Source organism: Nerophis lumbriciformis, linkage group LG23 (assembly GCF_033978685.3).
Source record: "Nerophis lumbriciformis linkage group LG23, RoL_Nlum_v2.1, whole genome shotgun sequence".
NCBI lineage: Eukaryota > Metazoa > Chordata > Actinopteri > Syngnathiformes > Syngnathidae > Nerophis > Nerophis lumbriciformis.
The window spans coordinates 8,933,586-8,949,053 of NC_084570.2; the positions used below are offsets into that span (position 1 = coordinate 8,933,586).

The 15,468-nt window shown below is 44.1% G+C and overlaps 1 protein-coding gene across 2 annotated transcripts in view; it reads right to left on the reverse strand.

Annotated features, from left to right (window-relative positions):
• gpr180 (G protein-coupled receptor 180) overlaps positions 1 to 15,468 on the reverse strand; it is a 48,139-nt gene that overhangs the window by 14,042 nt on the left and 18,629 nt on the right. For both annotated transcript variants that reach the window (XM_061985209.1, XM_061985208.1), the window contains 3 exons: positions 1,493 to 1,636; positions 1,330 to 1,424; positions 944 to 1,049 (listed from right to left, as the gene is read on the reverse strand). In XM_061985209.1, the coding sequence (XP_061841193.1) occupies positions 944 to 1,049; positions 1,330 to 1,424; positions 1,493 to 1,636 (345 nt within the window). The remainder of the gene's footprint in view (positions 1 to 943; positions 1,050 to 1,329; positions 1,425 to 1,492; positions 1,637 to 15,468) is intronic.

Consider the following 15,468-nt stretch of genomic DNA (forward strand, 5'->3'; position numbering starts at 1 on the left):
CAACGTTGTCAGCATTAGAGAGGCCCTTTACATTCCGTGCATACTTGCCAACCCTCCCGGATTTTCCGGGAGACTCCCGAAATTCAGCGTCTCTCCCGAAAACCTCCCGGGACAAATTTTCTCCCGAAATTCAGGCGGACTCAGGTCCATACTCAGGTCCATTCGGACCTGAGTCCGCTTTCCCACAATATAAACAGCGTACCTGCCCAATCACGTTATAACTCTAGAATGATGGAGGGCGAGTTCTTGGTTTCTTATGTGGGTTTATTGTTAGGCAGTTTCATTAACGTCCTCCCAGGGCGGTAACAACACACAACAACAGCAGTCACGTTTTCGTCTACCGTAAAGCAATTCGTCTGCCGTAAACAGCAATGTTGTGACACTCTTAAACAGGACAATACTGCCATCTAGTGCATTTGATGAAAGCACTTTTGTGCGTGCCACACAGCAATGCATCATCAGAGAGGGTGTTCAGCATGGTTAGAAAAATAGTGACAGAGAATAGAACAAGGATGGACAATTCAACCCTTAACTCAACAATGAGTAGATGAGTGTTATGTGTGTGTATATGTGTAAATAAATGAACACTGAAATTCAAGTATTTATTTTATATATATATATATATATATATATATATATATAATAAAATAAATATATATTTATAGCTAGAATTCATTGAAAGTCAAGTATTTCTTGTATATATATATATATATGAAATACTTGACTTGGTGAATTCTAGCTGTAAATATACTCCTCCCCTCTTAACCACGCCCCCCGAAATCGGAGGTCTCAAAGTTGGCAAGTATGATTCCGTGCCTTTATACATGCTATTTCCAAAGGACGCCAATGGCACTGGTTTGGTAGAACGGCCCATGCTCCTTATTCTTGTAATATTCAGAACAGCACTTATTCACAACTTGACTGAACATTCAGGATGTCTGACCTGCTTCCTCCGCACTAAAGTGCTCCAGAGGGTTTCCTGCAGAATCGGCATTGAGCAGCAGGACAGTAAACGTGAGGTCGCCGTGAGAAGGAATCACGGCAGCGTCCTGTGGTGGAAAATGACAAATAGAAAGTGAAGATGACTCAATTTTAACTGTATTCAATCGGTCTTATCTTAAAATGGAATTTTGCTCATAATTCACAGTCCTTATGAGAGACAGCGCTAACGTTATGGACCTTCATTTAGCGGCGCATTGATCAATACCTTATTCTGCTGTATTTACATCATCATCTGCCGAACTGCTCACATTTATTTACTAGTTACAGTGCAAAAAAATAAGAACGTGTGCAAAATTCCCAAAAAAGTGCAGTTCCCCTTGAAGTTACCTGGCAGGTGTATCTATCTGCATACAGAGCCTTCCACACCGTAGGAGACGACTGACGAGGGATCGTCTGGTTGTGTTCTTCTTGACTGAGAGATACTGAAGCAAGAAGGAGGAACATCACACATTACCAGCCTTATTATGCATTGGCGCAAACGTCCTCTTACTGGTGAACTCGGCTCTAGTGAGTCTTTCAGAGCAGCTGAGGTTGACCCAGTCCTCGTCCACATTTGGATATAGCAGCAGTCTGGACTCCATCTCTGCAGCTAATGAGGGGTTGTCCAGCTGACAGACCACCAAACCTGCATCACCTGCACACCACACAAACAAAAGAGGGGAATACTTACATTTAAAATAGAAAATGGATGGATGGATGGAGTTCAACTTAACTATTAACTACTAGCGGTAGAAAAGAGATGGATGGAAAGCATACTTGCCAACCCTCCCGATTTTTCCGGGAGACTCCCGAATTTCAGTGCCCCTCCCGAAAATCCCCCGGGGCAACCATTCTCCCGAATTTCACCCGGACAACAATATTAAGGGCGTGCCGTGATGGCACTGCCTTTAGCGTCCTCTGCAACCTGTCGTCACGTCCGCTTTTTCACCATACAAACAGCATGCCGGCCGAGTCACATGTTGTATGCAGCTTCTGCAGACACACGTAAGTGACTGCAAGACATAGTTGATCAACAGCCATACAGGTCACACTGATGGTGGCCGTATAAACAACTTTAACACTGTTACAAATATGCGCCACACTGTGAACACACACCAAACAAGAATGACAAACACGTTTCGGGAGAACATCCGCACCGTGACACCACATAAACACAACAGAACAAATACCCAGAATCCCTTGCAGCCCTAACTCTTCCGGGCTACAATATACACCCCCGCTACCACCAATCCCCGGCCCCCAAAACTCAAACACCCCCTCCCCCTAATCTCCCGAATTCGGAGGTCTCAAGGTTGGAAAGTATAATGGAAAATGTAGCAAGATGAAAGAGCGACACACTCATCATGCTCATGTCGGATGACGTCGGTCAGTGTTACTGCTACAAAAGCAGAAGGTGCGCGTGTCAAACTCCCCTTTTCGCAAAATAAAGCGCAATACATGCTAATGTTCTCCCGTTAAAATCAGCGGATTTCCAACTGAAGTGACACAGCTTAGGCAGCAGCCGCCGAAGCTTAAGTTTTGGAAATATCATCTCAAGAAGGAAGTGATATCCAAAGAGGCCAAGCTGATTTTGATAGATGCTAATGCTAAGTATAGTATCCATCCATCTTCTTCCGCTTATCCGAGGTCGAGTCGCGGGGGCAGCAGCCTAAGCAAGGAAGCCCATACTTCTCTCTCCCCAGCCACTTCGTCCAGCTACTCCCGGGGGATCCCAAAGCGTTCCAAGGCCAGCCGGGAGACAGTCTTCCCAACGTGTCCTGGGTCTTCCCTGTGGCCTCCTAGGTGCCCGAAACACCTCATCTGGCTCTTCTCGATGTGGAGGAGCAGCGGCTTTACTTTGAGCTCCCCCCGAATGACAGAGCGTCTCACCCTATCTCTAAAGGACAGCCCCGCCACCCGGCGGAGGAAACTCATTTCGGCCGCTTGTACCCCTGATCTTGTCCTTTTTCGGTCATAACCCAAAGCTCATGACCATAGGTGAGGATGGGACAAAGATCGACCGGTAAATTGAGAGCTTTGCCTTCCGGTTCAGCTCCTTCTTCACCACAACGGATCGATACAGCGTCCGCATTACTGAAGACGCCGCACCAATTCGCCTGTCGATCTCACGATCCACTCTTCCTTCACTTGTGAACAAGACTCTGAGGTGCTAAACTCCTCCACTTGGGGCAGGGTCTCCTCACCAACCCGGAGATGATACTCCACCCTTTTCCGGGCAAGAACCACGGACTCGGACTTGGAGGTGCTGATTCCCATCCCAGTCGCTTCACACTCTGCTGCGAACCGATCCAGTGAGAGCTGAAGATCCTGGCCAGATGAAGCCATCAGGACCACCTCATCTGGCTCCTCTCGATGTGGAGGAGCAGCGGCTTTACTTTGAGCTCCTCCCGAATGACAGAGCATCTCACCCTATCTCTAAAGGAGAGCCCCGCCACCCGGCGGAGGAAGCTAATTTCGGCCGCTTGAACCCATGATCTTGTCCTTTTTCGGTCATAACCCAAAGCTCATGACCATAGGTGAGGATGGGAACGTAGATCGACTGGTAAATTGAGAGCTTTGCCTTCCGGCTCAGCTCCTTCTTCACCACAATGGATCGATACAGCGTCCGCATTACTGAAGACGCCGCACCGATTCGCCTGTCGATCTCACGATCCACTCTTCCTTCACTTGTGAACAAGACTCTGAGGTACTAAACTCCTCCACTTGGGGCAGGGTCTCCTCACCAACCCGGAGATGATACTCCACCCTTTTCCGGGCAAGAACCACGGACTCGGACTTGGAGGTGCTGATTCCCATCCCAGTCGCTTCACACTCGGCTGCGAACCGATCCAGTGAGAGCTGAAGATCCTGGCCAGATGAAGCCATCAGAACCACCTCATCTGGCTCCTCTCGATGTGGAGGAGCAACGGCTTTACTTTGAGCTCCTCCCGAATGACAGAGCGTCTCACCCTATCTCTAAAGGAGAGCCCCGCCACCCGGCGGAGGAAGCTAATTTCGGCCGCTTGAACCCATGATCTTGTCCTTTTTCGGTCATAACCCAAAGCTCATGACCATAGGTGAGGACGGGAACGTAGATCGACCGGTAAATTGAGAGCTTTGCCTTCCGGCTCAGCTCCTTCTTCACCACAACGGATCGATACAGCGTCTGCATTACTGAAGACGCCACACCGATTCGCTTGTCGATCTCACGATCCACTCTTCCTTCACTTGTGAACAAGACTGAGGTACTAAACTCCTCCACTTGGGGCAGGGTCTCCACACCAACCCGGAGATGATACTCCACCCTTTTCCGGGCAAGAACCACGGACTCGGACTTGGAGGTGCTGATTCCCATCCAGTCGCTTCACACTCGGCTGCGAACCGATCCAGTGAGAGCTGAAGATCCTGGCCAGATGAAGCCATCAGGACCACATCATCTGCAAAAAGCAGAGACCTAATCCTGCAGTCACCAAACCAGATCCCCTCAACGCCCTGACTGCGTTATATACTATATATATATACTATATATACTAAGTATAGTTAAACACACTTAAGAGTATGTGCAGCAACTTTCCAAAGCATCTCATGATCAACATTCACTTCATCCTTTAAATCTGCCAATAATGACCTCTTCCTCAATGGACAACGATAAAGATGCTAAGGTCAACACAATAACATAAACGAGATGAACGATGTAACGTACCAATCAATAACCTGTCCAGCACCACAAACAACCTCATCAGGGAGAAGTGGGGACTCCACCACTTGGTAATACTGCAAGTCCGTCAAGAGACTCCTTCACACGGAATGATGCAACTCCAAAAATGTATTTATCCATAACAAAAACCATTACACGGAAAAACGAAACAGAGGGAGTTGGACACACACCAAATAAGTGATTGACAACAAAGGCTGACATCCGTCGCCAGCGCAAGAAATGTGGAAAAACATGTTGGAGGCGCCGCTTGCCGCCAGAGACAACAACACTATTGACTTCACTTGGCTGCCGAGCAACCATGAGCGTGATGAGACGAAGTCGGCAGAGCAATAGAGGGTCGCCAGAAGTGAACCACGATTTAAGAGTGTTAACAGGAACTCTACAAAGCAATGTCAATGATGTACAAAAAGATGCCAATAACCTCCAAGAACAGATTATCAATGGTATCAACAAAGATGTTAAAAATCTCCAAAAGCAGATGGTCAGCGAGAGAAAAGAATCCATCCATCCATTTTCTACCGCTTGTCCCTTTCGGATTCGCGGAGGGTGCTGGAGCCTATCAGCTGGCAAGGCAGGGTACACCCTGGACAAGTCGCCACCTCATCGCAGGAGAGAAAAGAATATCGTGATGATATGATAGGAGCACCTCACTAATTTTATATATATATATATATATATATATTAGGGCTGCAACAACTAATCGATTAAATCGATTAAAATCGATTATAAAAATAGTTGCCGATTAATTTAGTCATCGATTCGTTGGATCTATGGTATGCGCATGCGCAGAGAGTACTTTTTTAATTGTTTTTATTTTTTTATAAACCTTTATTTATAAACTGCAACATTTACAAACAGCTGAGAAACAATAATCAAAATAAGTATGGTGCCAGTATGCTGTTTTTTTCTCAATAAAATACTGGAAAGGATCGAAATGTAGTTTGTCTCTTTTATCCGATTATTAATCGAAGTAATAATCGACAGATTAATCGATTATCAAATTAGTTGTTAGTTGCAGCCCTAATATATATGTATATATATATATATTAGGGCTGCAACAACTAATCGATTAAATCGATTAAAATCGATTATAAAAATAGTTGGTGATTAATTTAGTTATCGATTTGTTGGATCTATGCTATGCGCATGCGCAGAGGCATTTTTTATTTTTATTTTTTTAAATTAAAATTTTAAATTTTTTTTTTTTATTATAAACCTTTGTTTATAAACTGCAACATGTACAAACAGCTGAGAAACAATAATCAAAATAAGTATGGTGCCAGTATGCGGTTTTTTCAATAAAATACTGGAAAGGATAGAAATGTAGTTTGTCTCTTTCATCCGATTATTAATCGATTAATCGAAATAATAATCGACAGATTAATCGATTATCAAATTAATCGTTAGTTGCAGCCCTAATATATATATATATATATATATATATTTATTTATTTTTGGGGATGCGCTTGGGGCCTCGGGGGTCGGCGCCTCAGGTTACTGCATCCGGGCTGCGTGTCTGGAGCTCCTGGGTCCCATCGTCCATCCGTTCCGGGTGCCCGTCTTGGTTGGGGCCTGCTGGGTCTAGTCCCCGCATCTATTGTGGCAGCTTGGTGCACGGCAAGGTATTCTGCGGTGCTGCAAGTCGGCCAGCTGCTGGGGTAGTGACTTTGTGTGTCAGTGTGTCTGTGATCTTATTTTAATTTTTTTTTTTTTATACATAAATTCTTTTTTAAATTATTATTATTATTTGTACTTTATTTTTTAATCATTATTATTTGTATTTATTTTTTATTTTTCCCCTCCCTCAGGTGGAGGATTCGACAGGGCAGTTGCTGGTTGTTCCATCGCCATCGTTGGGGTCCCTGCAGGTGGGGTGGGTGGGTCTTGCGGTGGCATACTTGGGTGGGGTGGCCTGGGGCAGGCCCCGCCGTGCTCTCCGAGAGATGGGGGTTGGGCTCGTGGGGGCCCGGTTGCTGGTGGGGCGGGGGCAGTCTTCCAGCTCGGTTGCGGGGAGTCTCTGGGCCCCTCGGGCAGGGCGTCCCACTTTCTGCCCGCGTGGGGTGTGGTCTCTCGCTGGCTTGGGGGCTGGCTGTCCCCTGCTTCTCCCGTGCCTTGTCCTCTCCCGGGCGCGTCTGTCTACGACCTGCTGCTGGCTCTTCCGGGCGGCACGGTGGGCCGGGCTCTGGGGTTCCTGACGCTGGCCGGCCTGGCTGCGTGGGGCCGATGGTCCCTTGTTCCCTGGGCGCCACATTTGCCGTTTTGGGTTGGGCTCTCTGGGGCCGTACTCTGGCTCCCGCACATACTCTGAGTCAAATATATTGTACATACACACACACACATATATATATATATATATATATATATATATATATATCCACATGCACATTCACTGTACAAACATACGTATACACATACTGTACAAATACAAGTACATATACATACATACACTCATGCATATAATCACGTTTCATCAAACATCCCATTCCTAACCCATAGGGTTCAATATGATGTCGGCCCACTTTTTGCAGCTATTCAAACTTCTGGGAAGGCTGTCCACAATGTTGCGGAGTGTGTTTATAGGAAGTTATCATTACATAAATGTATCGTTGCATTTGAAACAATTGTATTGTTGATAATAGAGGTAATTATTGTTATTATTCATTATCAATAGTGCTGTTTCTATTGGTATTTGCATTGCTCCATTTGTAGTGTAATAATGTTCATTTCCATTTCTGTATTATTAATATTTATTTCACTAACTGCTTCTTTGCTATCACTTTTACCATCATATTTGTACATATCCTATTTGCTGATATTGTTCTGTTGTTGTTGTTATTGTTGTTGTCTTATCACTCTCTTGTCCCCGCAATTTCCCCCCTGTCTTCCTCTTTCTATCCCCTCCTGCTCCGGCCCGGCTGCACCAAATAATAATATAAATGCATTTAATAAAGTCAAATACAAATAAGGCAACAAGAGAAGTATCCCACACTTCTCTTTTGTAAAGTAAATCTGTACAGCCGATACGGGCATCTACATCAACTATATGATTTGCCTGAGTAGCTGGACAGGGCAACAAAAATAAATAAGTAAATAAAAATACTTTGTGACTACTGACATGTTTGTTTTTGCTGTTTCACACGCCGTTTACGAGTAGCGTGTTTTTACCCGTCTTTATCAAAATATAACTATTGTTGTCTCGGCTTTCAAACAAATAAGCCTAAAGGACGCCTCGGTACGAAATCAATTCATGGTAAGTCGGGGTCCACGTAAATCAATTCATGGTAACTAATACAACTAATGAAACATGTGTTGCTAGTGTATGCTATTTAAAGTAAACAAACAAGCTCAAAGCCGATGCATGCCTCAAATTGTTGGCTCAAACCCAAATCAATAAACAAAACGAAACAGCGTCATAGCTCACAGCGAGAGTACAATGCTTTGTACTGCCTTTTCATTTCAAAACCAAAGGTTCAATACCGAGCGGTTGAAAACTATTTCTGCCGGCGTCTCTTGTGTGCAGCTCGCGCACCTGTGTCAGATGGATTATCAAGGCTCGGGCCTGCATCGATCGCATCACCGCTCGAAACCAACAAAAATGCGTCATTTGTTAGGGTGCAACAGTACACACACATTTTGGTTCGGTACGTACCTCGGTTTCGAGGTCACGGTTCGGTTCATTTTCGGTACAGTAAGAAAACAACAAAATATACATTTTCTGGTTATTTATTTACCAAAATGTGTAAACAATGGCTTTATCCTTTTAACATTGCTTTAAAATAGCTGTGTGTGTGATGGATGTGAGCCACTACTAGGCTGATCAGTGCAACAGCAGGCAGTCATGAATGCTAAGCATAACAATAACATACATACAGTATACACACAGGGTCCATTGCCAGGGTTAATGCAGTCAACATATATCAAATAAAAACTAAATAAGATAAGGCTCAGAATTGGTTTCTTAACAAAACCTTTCTACATATAAAGTGCAACATTTCCACATATAAAGTGCGACATTAAACTGCTTCAAGTTGTTGCTCAGATTAAATAAAATGACAAAACCTTTCTTCTACATACAAAAAGTGCAACATTAAACAGTTTCAAGTCAACTCAGCCTCAGATTAACCCCCTTAACTTTTTGTGCACTTTTGTTTTGTTTTGTCACCATAGCAACCATTAGTTTTCACCTGTCATGTCACGCACCTGTCATGTCACGCACCTGTTAAGTTAATTGTTTTCAGTTTGTCGTTCTGACCACACCCCCATAATTATGCTTCTGCACACTCTCCACACCCTTATGATCCTTGCTGCTCTTTTTTCATGCCGGTTCCATGCCAAGTAAGTTTTTGTTTATTAAGCCACAGTTAGTGTTTTTTGTTGTTCATAGTTTTTGCCTTTGTGCAAGTGTTTGGTTCCATAGTTTGTTCTCCGCCATTGTGCGCGCCTTTTGTTTACTCCTTTTTTTGTGGTTCTAGTGTTTCAATAAAAAATGTACTTACATTCCCGTCTCGCCCGAGCCAACTTTCCGTTGCATCCCAGAAAAACTAAACCCCAGTACCAAATCTTGACAGTATGTCACCAGCAAAACAGTTTTTCTGCACTAAAGTTGGACAGTTTGGATGAGGCTTCTTGGGCGGTCCTGTGCGCGATGGAGGAGGAAACGCGGCGCTACTCCTCCATGGAGTATAGAGACTTCATTTGGTCCCAGGACGACGCTGCGTCACCTCAGCCACGGAAGCGCCGCCAAAGGCGAGGGACGCCAGGAAGAACTTCCTCGAGCCTGCAGGACACGCCGCTCCCACATGCCTCTCCCCCTCCGGGCGGAAGCAAGCAGCAGCCAGGCCGGCTTCGCCCTGATGACGTCAAAAACCAGGATTTTTTTTTCTGAATTCTTTTTCTTTTGATTCCCCGCCCCCCAGGACTCAAGCCACACCCAAGTCACAACATTTTTTTCCCCCCCTACAAAAACACAGGTACACAAAAAACATTTTGGACAATTTAAAGGGGAAGTTTCAGCCCCCCTCCTGACCACCCTCCGCCCATCCCTAGAGAGAGTTCCAGACCGCAGGAAGCGCATCTGGTATCCGCCCCTTGAGGGAGGGGGTTGGGGTCGGGAGCTGTGTTGGTGGGGTGGCTCAGCATCACCATGTCAAGCCACAGCCTCCAGCACGGCCGCCACCACCAGTCTTCCGACCTGCCAAGCCACAGCCTCCAGCACGGCCACCACCACCGGTCTTTCGCCATGCCAAGCCACAACCCCCAGCTAGGCCACCTCCACCTGCACCAAGGCTAGCACCAGTAGCAGCACCACGGCTAGAACCACGGCTAGTTGCTCCAAGGCTAGCTCCACGGCTAGCACCTGTCGCAGCTCCACGGCTAGCACCTGTCGCAGCACCACGGCTAGCACCTGTCGCTGCACCACGGCTAGCACCTGTCGCTGCACCACGGCTAGCACCTGCCGCCGCACCACGGCCAGCACCAGCTCCATGCCAAGACCCACGCCAAGACCAAGACCCATGCCAAGACCAAGACCCACGCCAAGACCAAGACCAAGACCCGCCATGCCAAGACCAAGACCAAGACCCGCCACGCCAAGACCAAGACCCACGCCAAGACCAAGACCCGCCATGCCAAGACCAAGACCAAGACCCACGCCAAGACCAAGACCAAGACCAAGACCCACGCCGAGCTTCGCCGCCTGACGCGCCACGCCGAGCTTCGCCGCCTGACTCACCACGCCAAGCCACGCCTGCCACGATGACGACGCGCCTGCCTCCCCGTCGGCTACGGATATGGCCGCTACCTGGTCGCCCGCCACGCAAAGTGCGCCCACCTCCCAGTCGGCCACGAATGTGGCCAATCCCTGGGCGCCCGCCTCGCCTGCTGCAGCGGCGTTCCACTCGCCGCCGCCACTTGACTTTGCCTCGGGGGATTCGGGGACACTTGGCCTGGCGACCCACCGCCATGTCCCCGTCCCGCCCTCCCATGACTCTTGGGAGGGCGGGACTCTTGGTGACTTTCACTCAATTTTCATGTTTTTTGCCAGAAAAATCAGTTTATCCACATTGTCTGCAGAAAGAGCAGACCTGCTTGCAGTTAAAATGTCTCCAGCTGGGCACGCAGATAGCAGGTACGGCGAGGTAGTGCCTGGCTAACTCGGCAGTACGAGGATAATGGGCTCATTGTTCTTCCACCATAGAAGTGGGTCAAAATCTAGTTTTTAATGCAATATGGTCTTAAATCTGCTGCTATAAAAACATTTGTTATCGCTTTAGCCCTGCCTGACTCGCCGAGGAGAAGCTGCTTGAATGCGGTGGGAGCTGTGTTTGTTCGTCTTTCTCTTCGTTGAAGCGATGTTATCCATTGTTGTATCGCACCGTGAAGCCGAAATGTTCCCAAACGGGAGATCTTAACGAGGCAGGAGGGTCTTCCAGCTCTGGCTTTTGCATGTTGTAGTAGCCCGGTCGTTGCTAGCATGCCGTGTGTTGTGCCTCAGTGTGCATTGTTTACACAACGTGCGGTGCGCTACTTAATATGTCCGTGTGGAAACTCGTTCGGTACACCTCCGAACCGAACCGAAACGGTTCAATACAAATACACGTACCGTTACACCCTTAATCATTTGTAGTTTCTCTTTAGATGGCTCCAACAACTATAGATGTTTGTGTGTATGCTTCACCGATGAGAGTATTTGGTGAACATCGTTTTGTCCTACTAATTTTGGCGGTTCTTGAACTCACCATAGTGTGGACTGTGATGCAACAGTTTGTTCACATGTAAAATCTTCCAGTCCCTTGTCTTATTTTGTCCACCAAAAGTTTCATGCTGTGCATGAATGCACAAAGGTGCGCTTTGTTGATGTTATTGACATATTTGGTCAGTGCATGACTGCAATCTAATCAATGCCAACATGCTATTTAGGCTAGCTGTATGTACATATTGCACCATTATGTTTGTAGGTATATTTGAGCTCATTTAATATCCTTTACGTTCAGCCTCTTTGAATATAATTTAGCTCTGCAGGTCTCATGACACATTATCTGTATGTAATATTGGCTGCATTTCAGATAGTTGTTCATGTGCCATGTTGTTCCAGACCACAGCAAACATTATCTAGCTTCCCAAAGATTGTGATAAATATATTAAAAGAAGAACTTGGACACACACATCTATACCTTTGGCCATTAAAAGCCAGTAATTTCCAGGAATTATCTCACCTTCTGAGTAGCCTCTGATTTACTGTTTTCTAATAGTGTAAAAAAGTGTAGAATAAATATTACATTTCAACATTTCTGTCAACGAAGATTTGCTTCAATCTGCAAGACATAGTCATTTTGATAGTAGGCTATTATACCTAATATAAATTATAAGACTTATATATGGCTTTTCATTTTTTGTGGCTCAAGACAGATTTATATTTTGTAGTTTTGGTCCAATGTTTGCCGACCCCTGGCAACCCTTACCCTAACCCCTTTATTGACGGTTTATTTAAAAAACATATTATTTATTATCAATTTAGTTGGAATTAATTTTATCTTAGCACTGCGAAATAATATGTACATTTATTTTTCATCAGTTTTCATGAGTACCGTCTTTTGTAGGAAATTTGATTAGTATTTATTTTCGTAACCAGTCTGACCTAAGCCTTGATAATAATCTTTGCGATTAACACATGCTTTCATAACATTTGACAAGGTTTATCCTGTTAAACTGTATGTAGGTTAGATGTAATTCTTGAATATAAGTAAAATCAAGAGTAGGATTTCTAATGCAGTGTTAATATTTGGGTGGGACCTCTGTAGTAGAAAACAAAGACGAAACGAGCGCGTCACTGGTGTGTGTCATCACGAGTTATTGTCTTCAGTAGCAATAAACACCGTGGGCCACTGACAATTTAATAAATTACTTTTAAGTGTCTCTAAACATTGGGCGCAGTTGTAATTAAGAACCGTTTTTTTAATTTCATCTCTAATTTCATGACGTCAGAGTTGGTACGGATGAAAAGTTCCTACAAGTCTTGGAAAAGATAAATCTGTAAGAGTTTAAGATTTTTTTTAGGATGGAAAGTTGATTAATTTGACAGTATGATATGTTAATGGTTGTTTCAAGATGCACAATAAGGAGGCACTTGAAGAAAAATGGGCTGCAGGGTCGAGTCGCCAGAAGAAAGCCATTTCTGCGCAAATGTCACAAAGTATCCCGCTTACATTACGCCAAACAGCACAGAGACAAGCCTCAAAACTTCTGGAACAAAGTAATTTGGAGTGATGAGACCAAAATTAAATTTTTTGGCCACTCGACCATGCAGCCCATTTTTCTTCAAGTGCCTCCTTATTGTGCATCTTGAAACAGCCACACCACAATTTTTCAAAGAGTCCTGTATTTCAGCTGAACTTATTTGTGGATTTTTCTTTGCATCTCGAACAATTTTCCTGACAGTTGTGGCTGAAATCTTTGCTGGTCTGCCTGTATTCCTCATTTTCCACTTCTTAATCAGCGTTTGAACACTGCTGATTAGCATTCTCAATTCCTTGGATACCTTTTTATACCCCTTTCCCGTTTTATGCAGTTCAATTACCTTTTCTCGCGGATCCTTTGACAATTATTTTGCCTTCCCCATGACTCAGAATCTAGAAACATCTGTGCAGCACTGGATGAAAGATGCAATGGTCTGTCAGAAGCCCAGAAACTCACTGGCCTTTTATACACACACATTAATTACAAACAAACATGTCACAGGTGAGGATTGGAACCTTGGTTAGTCATTCAAACCTGTTTGTCAACTTTTGTGCATGTTATGAGATCAAAGTCACTGGGGTATGTAAACTTTTGATCAGGGTCATTTGGGTACTTTCTTTTGTCATTTTGATTTAAAAAGAGTAAACACAGTTGTTTGCCAATAAACAGCTTCACACAACCATTAAGCATGAGTGGAAGAAAGGTTTTTGTGTTATCATTCATATTCTCTGAGGAATGGCCAAGAAATCATAAATTCTCCCAGGGTATGTAAACTTATGAGCACAACTGTAGGCTAAAGCAATGGTTCTCAAATTGAATTCACCAAATACAACTTCAGAAAAAACCGTGCTCTCCAAGTACCACCATAATGACCAACATTAAAACACAGTAGCGTAGTACGCCTAAGTATTCATTAAAACAAGGCAGGGGTACGACTTATTTTTCTCACATTTTTTTGGACTTCTTTGTACCTTGAAACTAAAACAAAAACACATGACAAAAACAGAACTATCATCTCTTGACGTAATATCAAAGTCACTTAAAGCTTCACACAATGAGACTCAAATGTTAACGTTTAAAATAAACCTCCACATCCTCTTTGCCGAGGGTGCAAAGGGCCGCCAAACATTATCTGTATCTCAACTGTGGTCCGAAGCGGTAGTCAGTTGTAATACACTTTTCTACCACTTGTGGCAAAAATGACAATCTTTTAAACAAACAAGAAGTCTAGAGCTTAAGTCTTAGAAGTTTTTTAAGCACAAAAAATATGACTAAAGAAGTTAAAACTGTATTTTCATTTGCACTTTAATTTTACTAACTGTTTATTTTTGGTAAACATATATTATTATTATTTATTATCATTTTAGTTAGAATTCAGGCAGCACGGTGAAACAGGGGTTTGTATGTGTCCCTCACAATAAGAAGGTCCTGGGTTCGATCCCCGGGCTCAGGGACTTTCTGTGTGACATGCGCCTGGGGATAGGCTGATTGGCAACACAAAATTGGCCCTAGTGTGTGAATGTGAGTGAATGTGTGTACCCAGCCTTCCGCCTGAATGCAGCTGGGATAGGCTCCAGCAACCCCCGCGACCTCGAGAGGGACAAGTGGTAGAAAATGGTTGGATGGATATTTAGAAATCATTTTATCTTAGCACTGCAAAGTTATATGTACATTTATTTTTAATCACTTTTTTGCGTCCCTTCTTTTGTAGTATATTTGATTAGTATTTATTTTCGTAATCAGTCTGACCTAAGCCTTGATAATCTTTGCGATGAACACAAGTTTTCATATCCTGTTAAACTGTACGTAGGTTAGATATAATTCTTGAATATAAGTAAAATCAAGAGTAGGATTTCTAATGCAGTGTTATTATTTGGGTGGGACCTCTGTAGTAGAAAACGAAGACGAAACGAGTGCGTCACTGGCGTGTGTCAACACGAGCTATTTTCTTCAGTAACAATGAACTCTTAAGGCCACTGACAATTTAATTAATTACTTTTAAGTATCCCTAAACATTGGGCACAGTTGTAATTAAGAACCGTTTTTTTAATTTCATGACGTCAGAGTTGGTACGGATGAAAAGTTCCTACAAGTCTTGGAAAAGATAAATCTGTAAGAGTTTAAGATTTTTTTTAGGATGGAAAGTTGATTAATTTGACAGTATGATATGTTAATGGTTGTTTCAAGATGCACAATAAGGAGGCACTTGAAGAAAAATGGGCTGCAGGGTCGAGTCGCCAGAAAAAAGCCATTTCTGCGCAAATGTCACAAAGTATCCCGCTTACATTACGCCAAACAGCACAGAGACAAGCCTCAAAACTTCTGGAACAAAGTAATTTGGAGTGATGAGACCAAAATTTAACTTTTTGGCCACTCGACCATGCAGCCCATTTTTCTTCAAGTGCCTCCTTATTGTGCATCTTGAAACAGCCACACCACAATTTTTCAAAGAGTCCTGTATTTCAGCTGAACTTATTTGTGGATTTTTCTTTGCATCTCGAACAATTTTCCTGACAGTTGTGGCTGAAATCTTT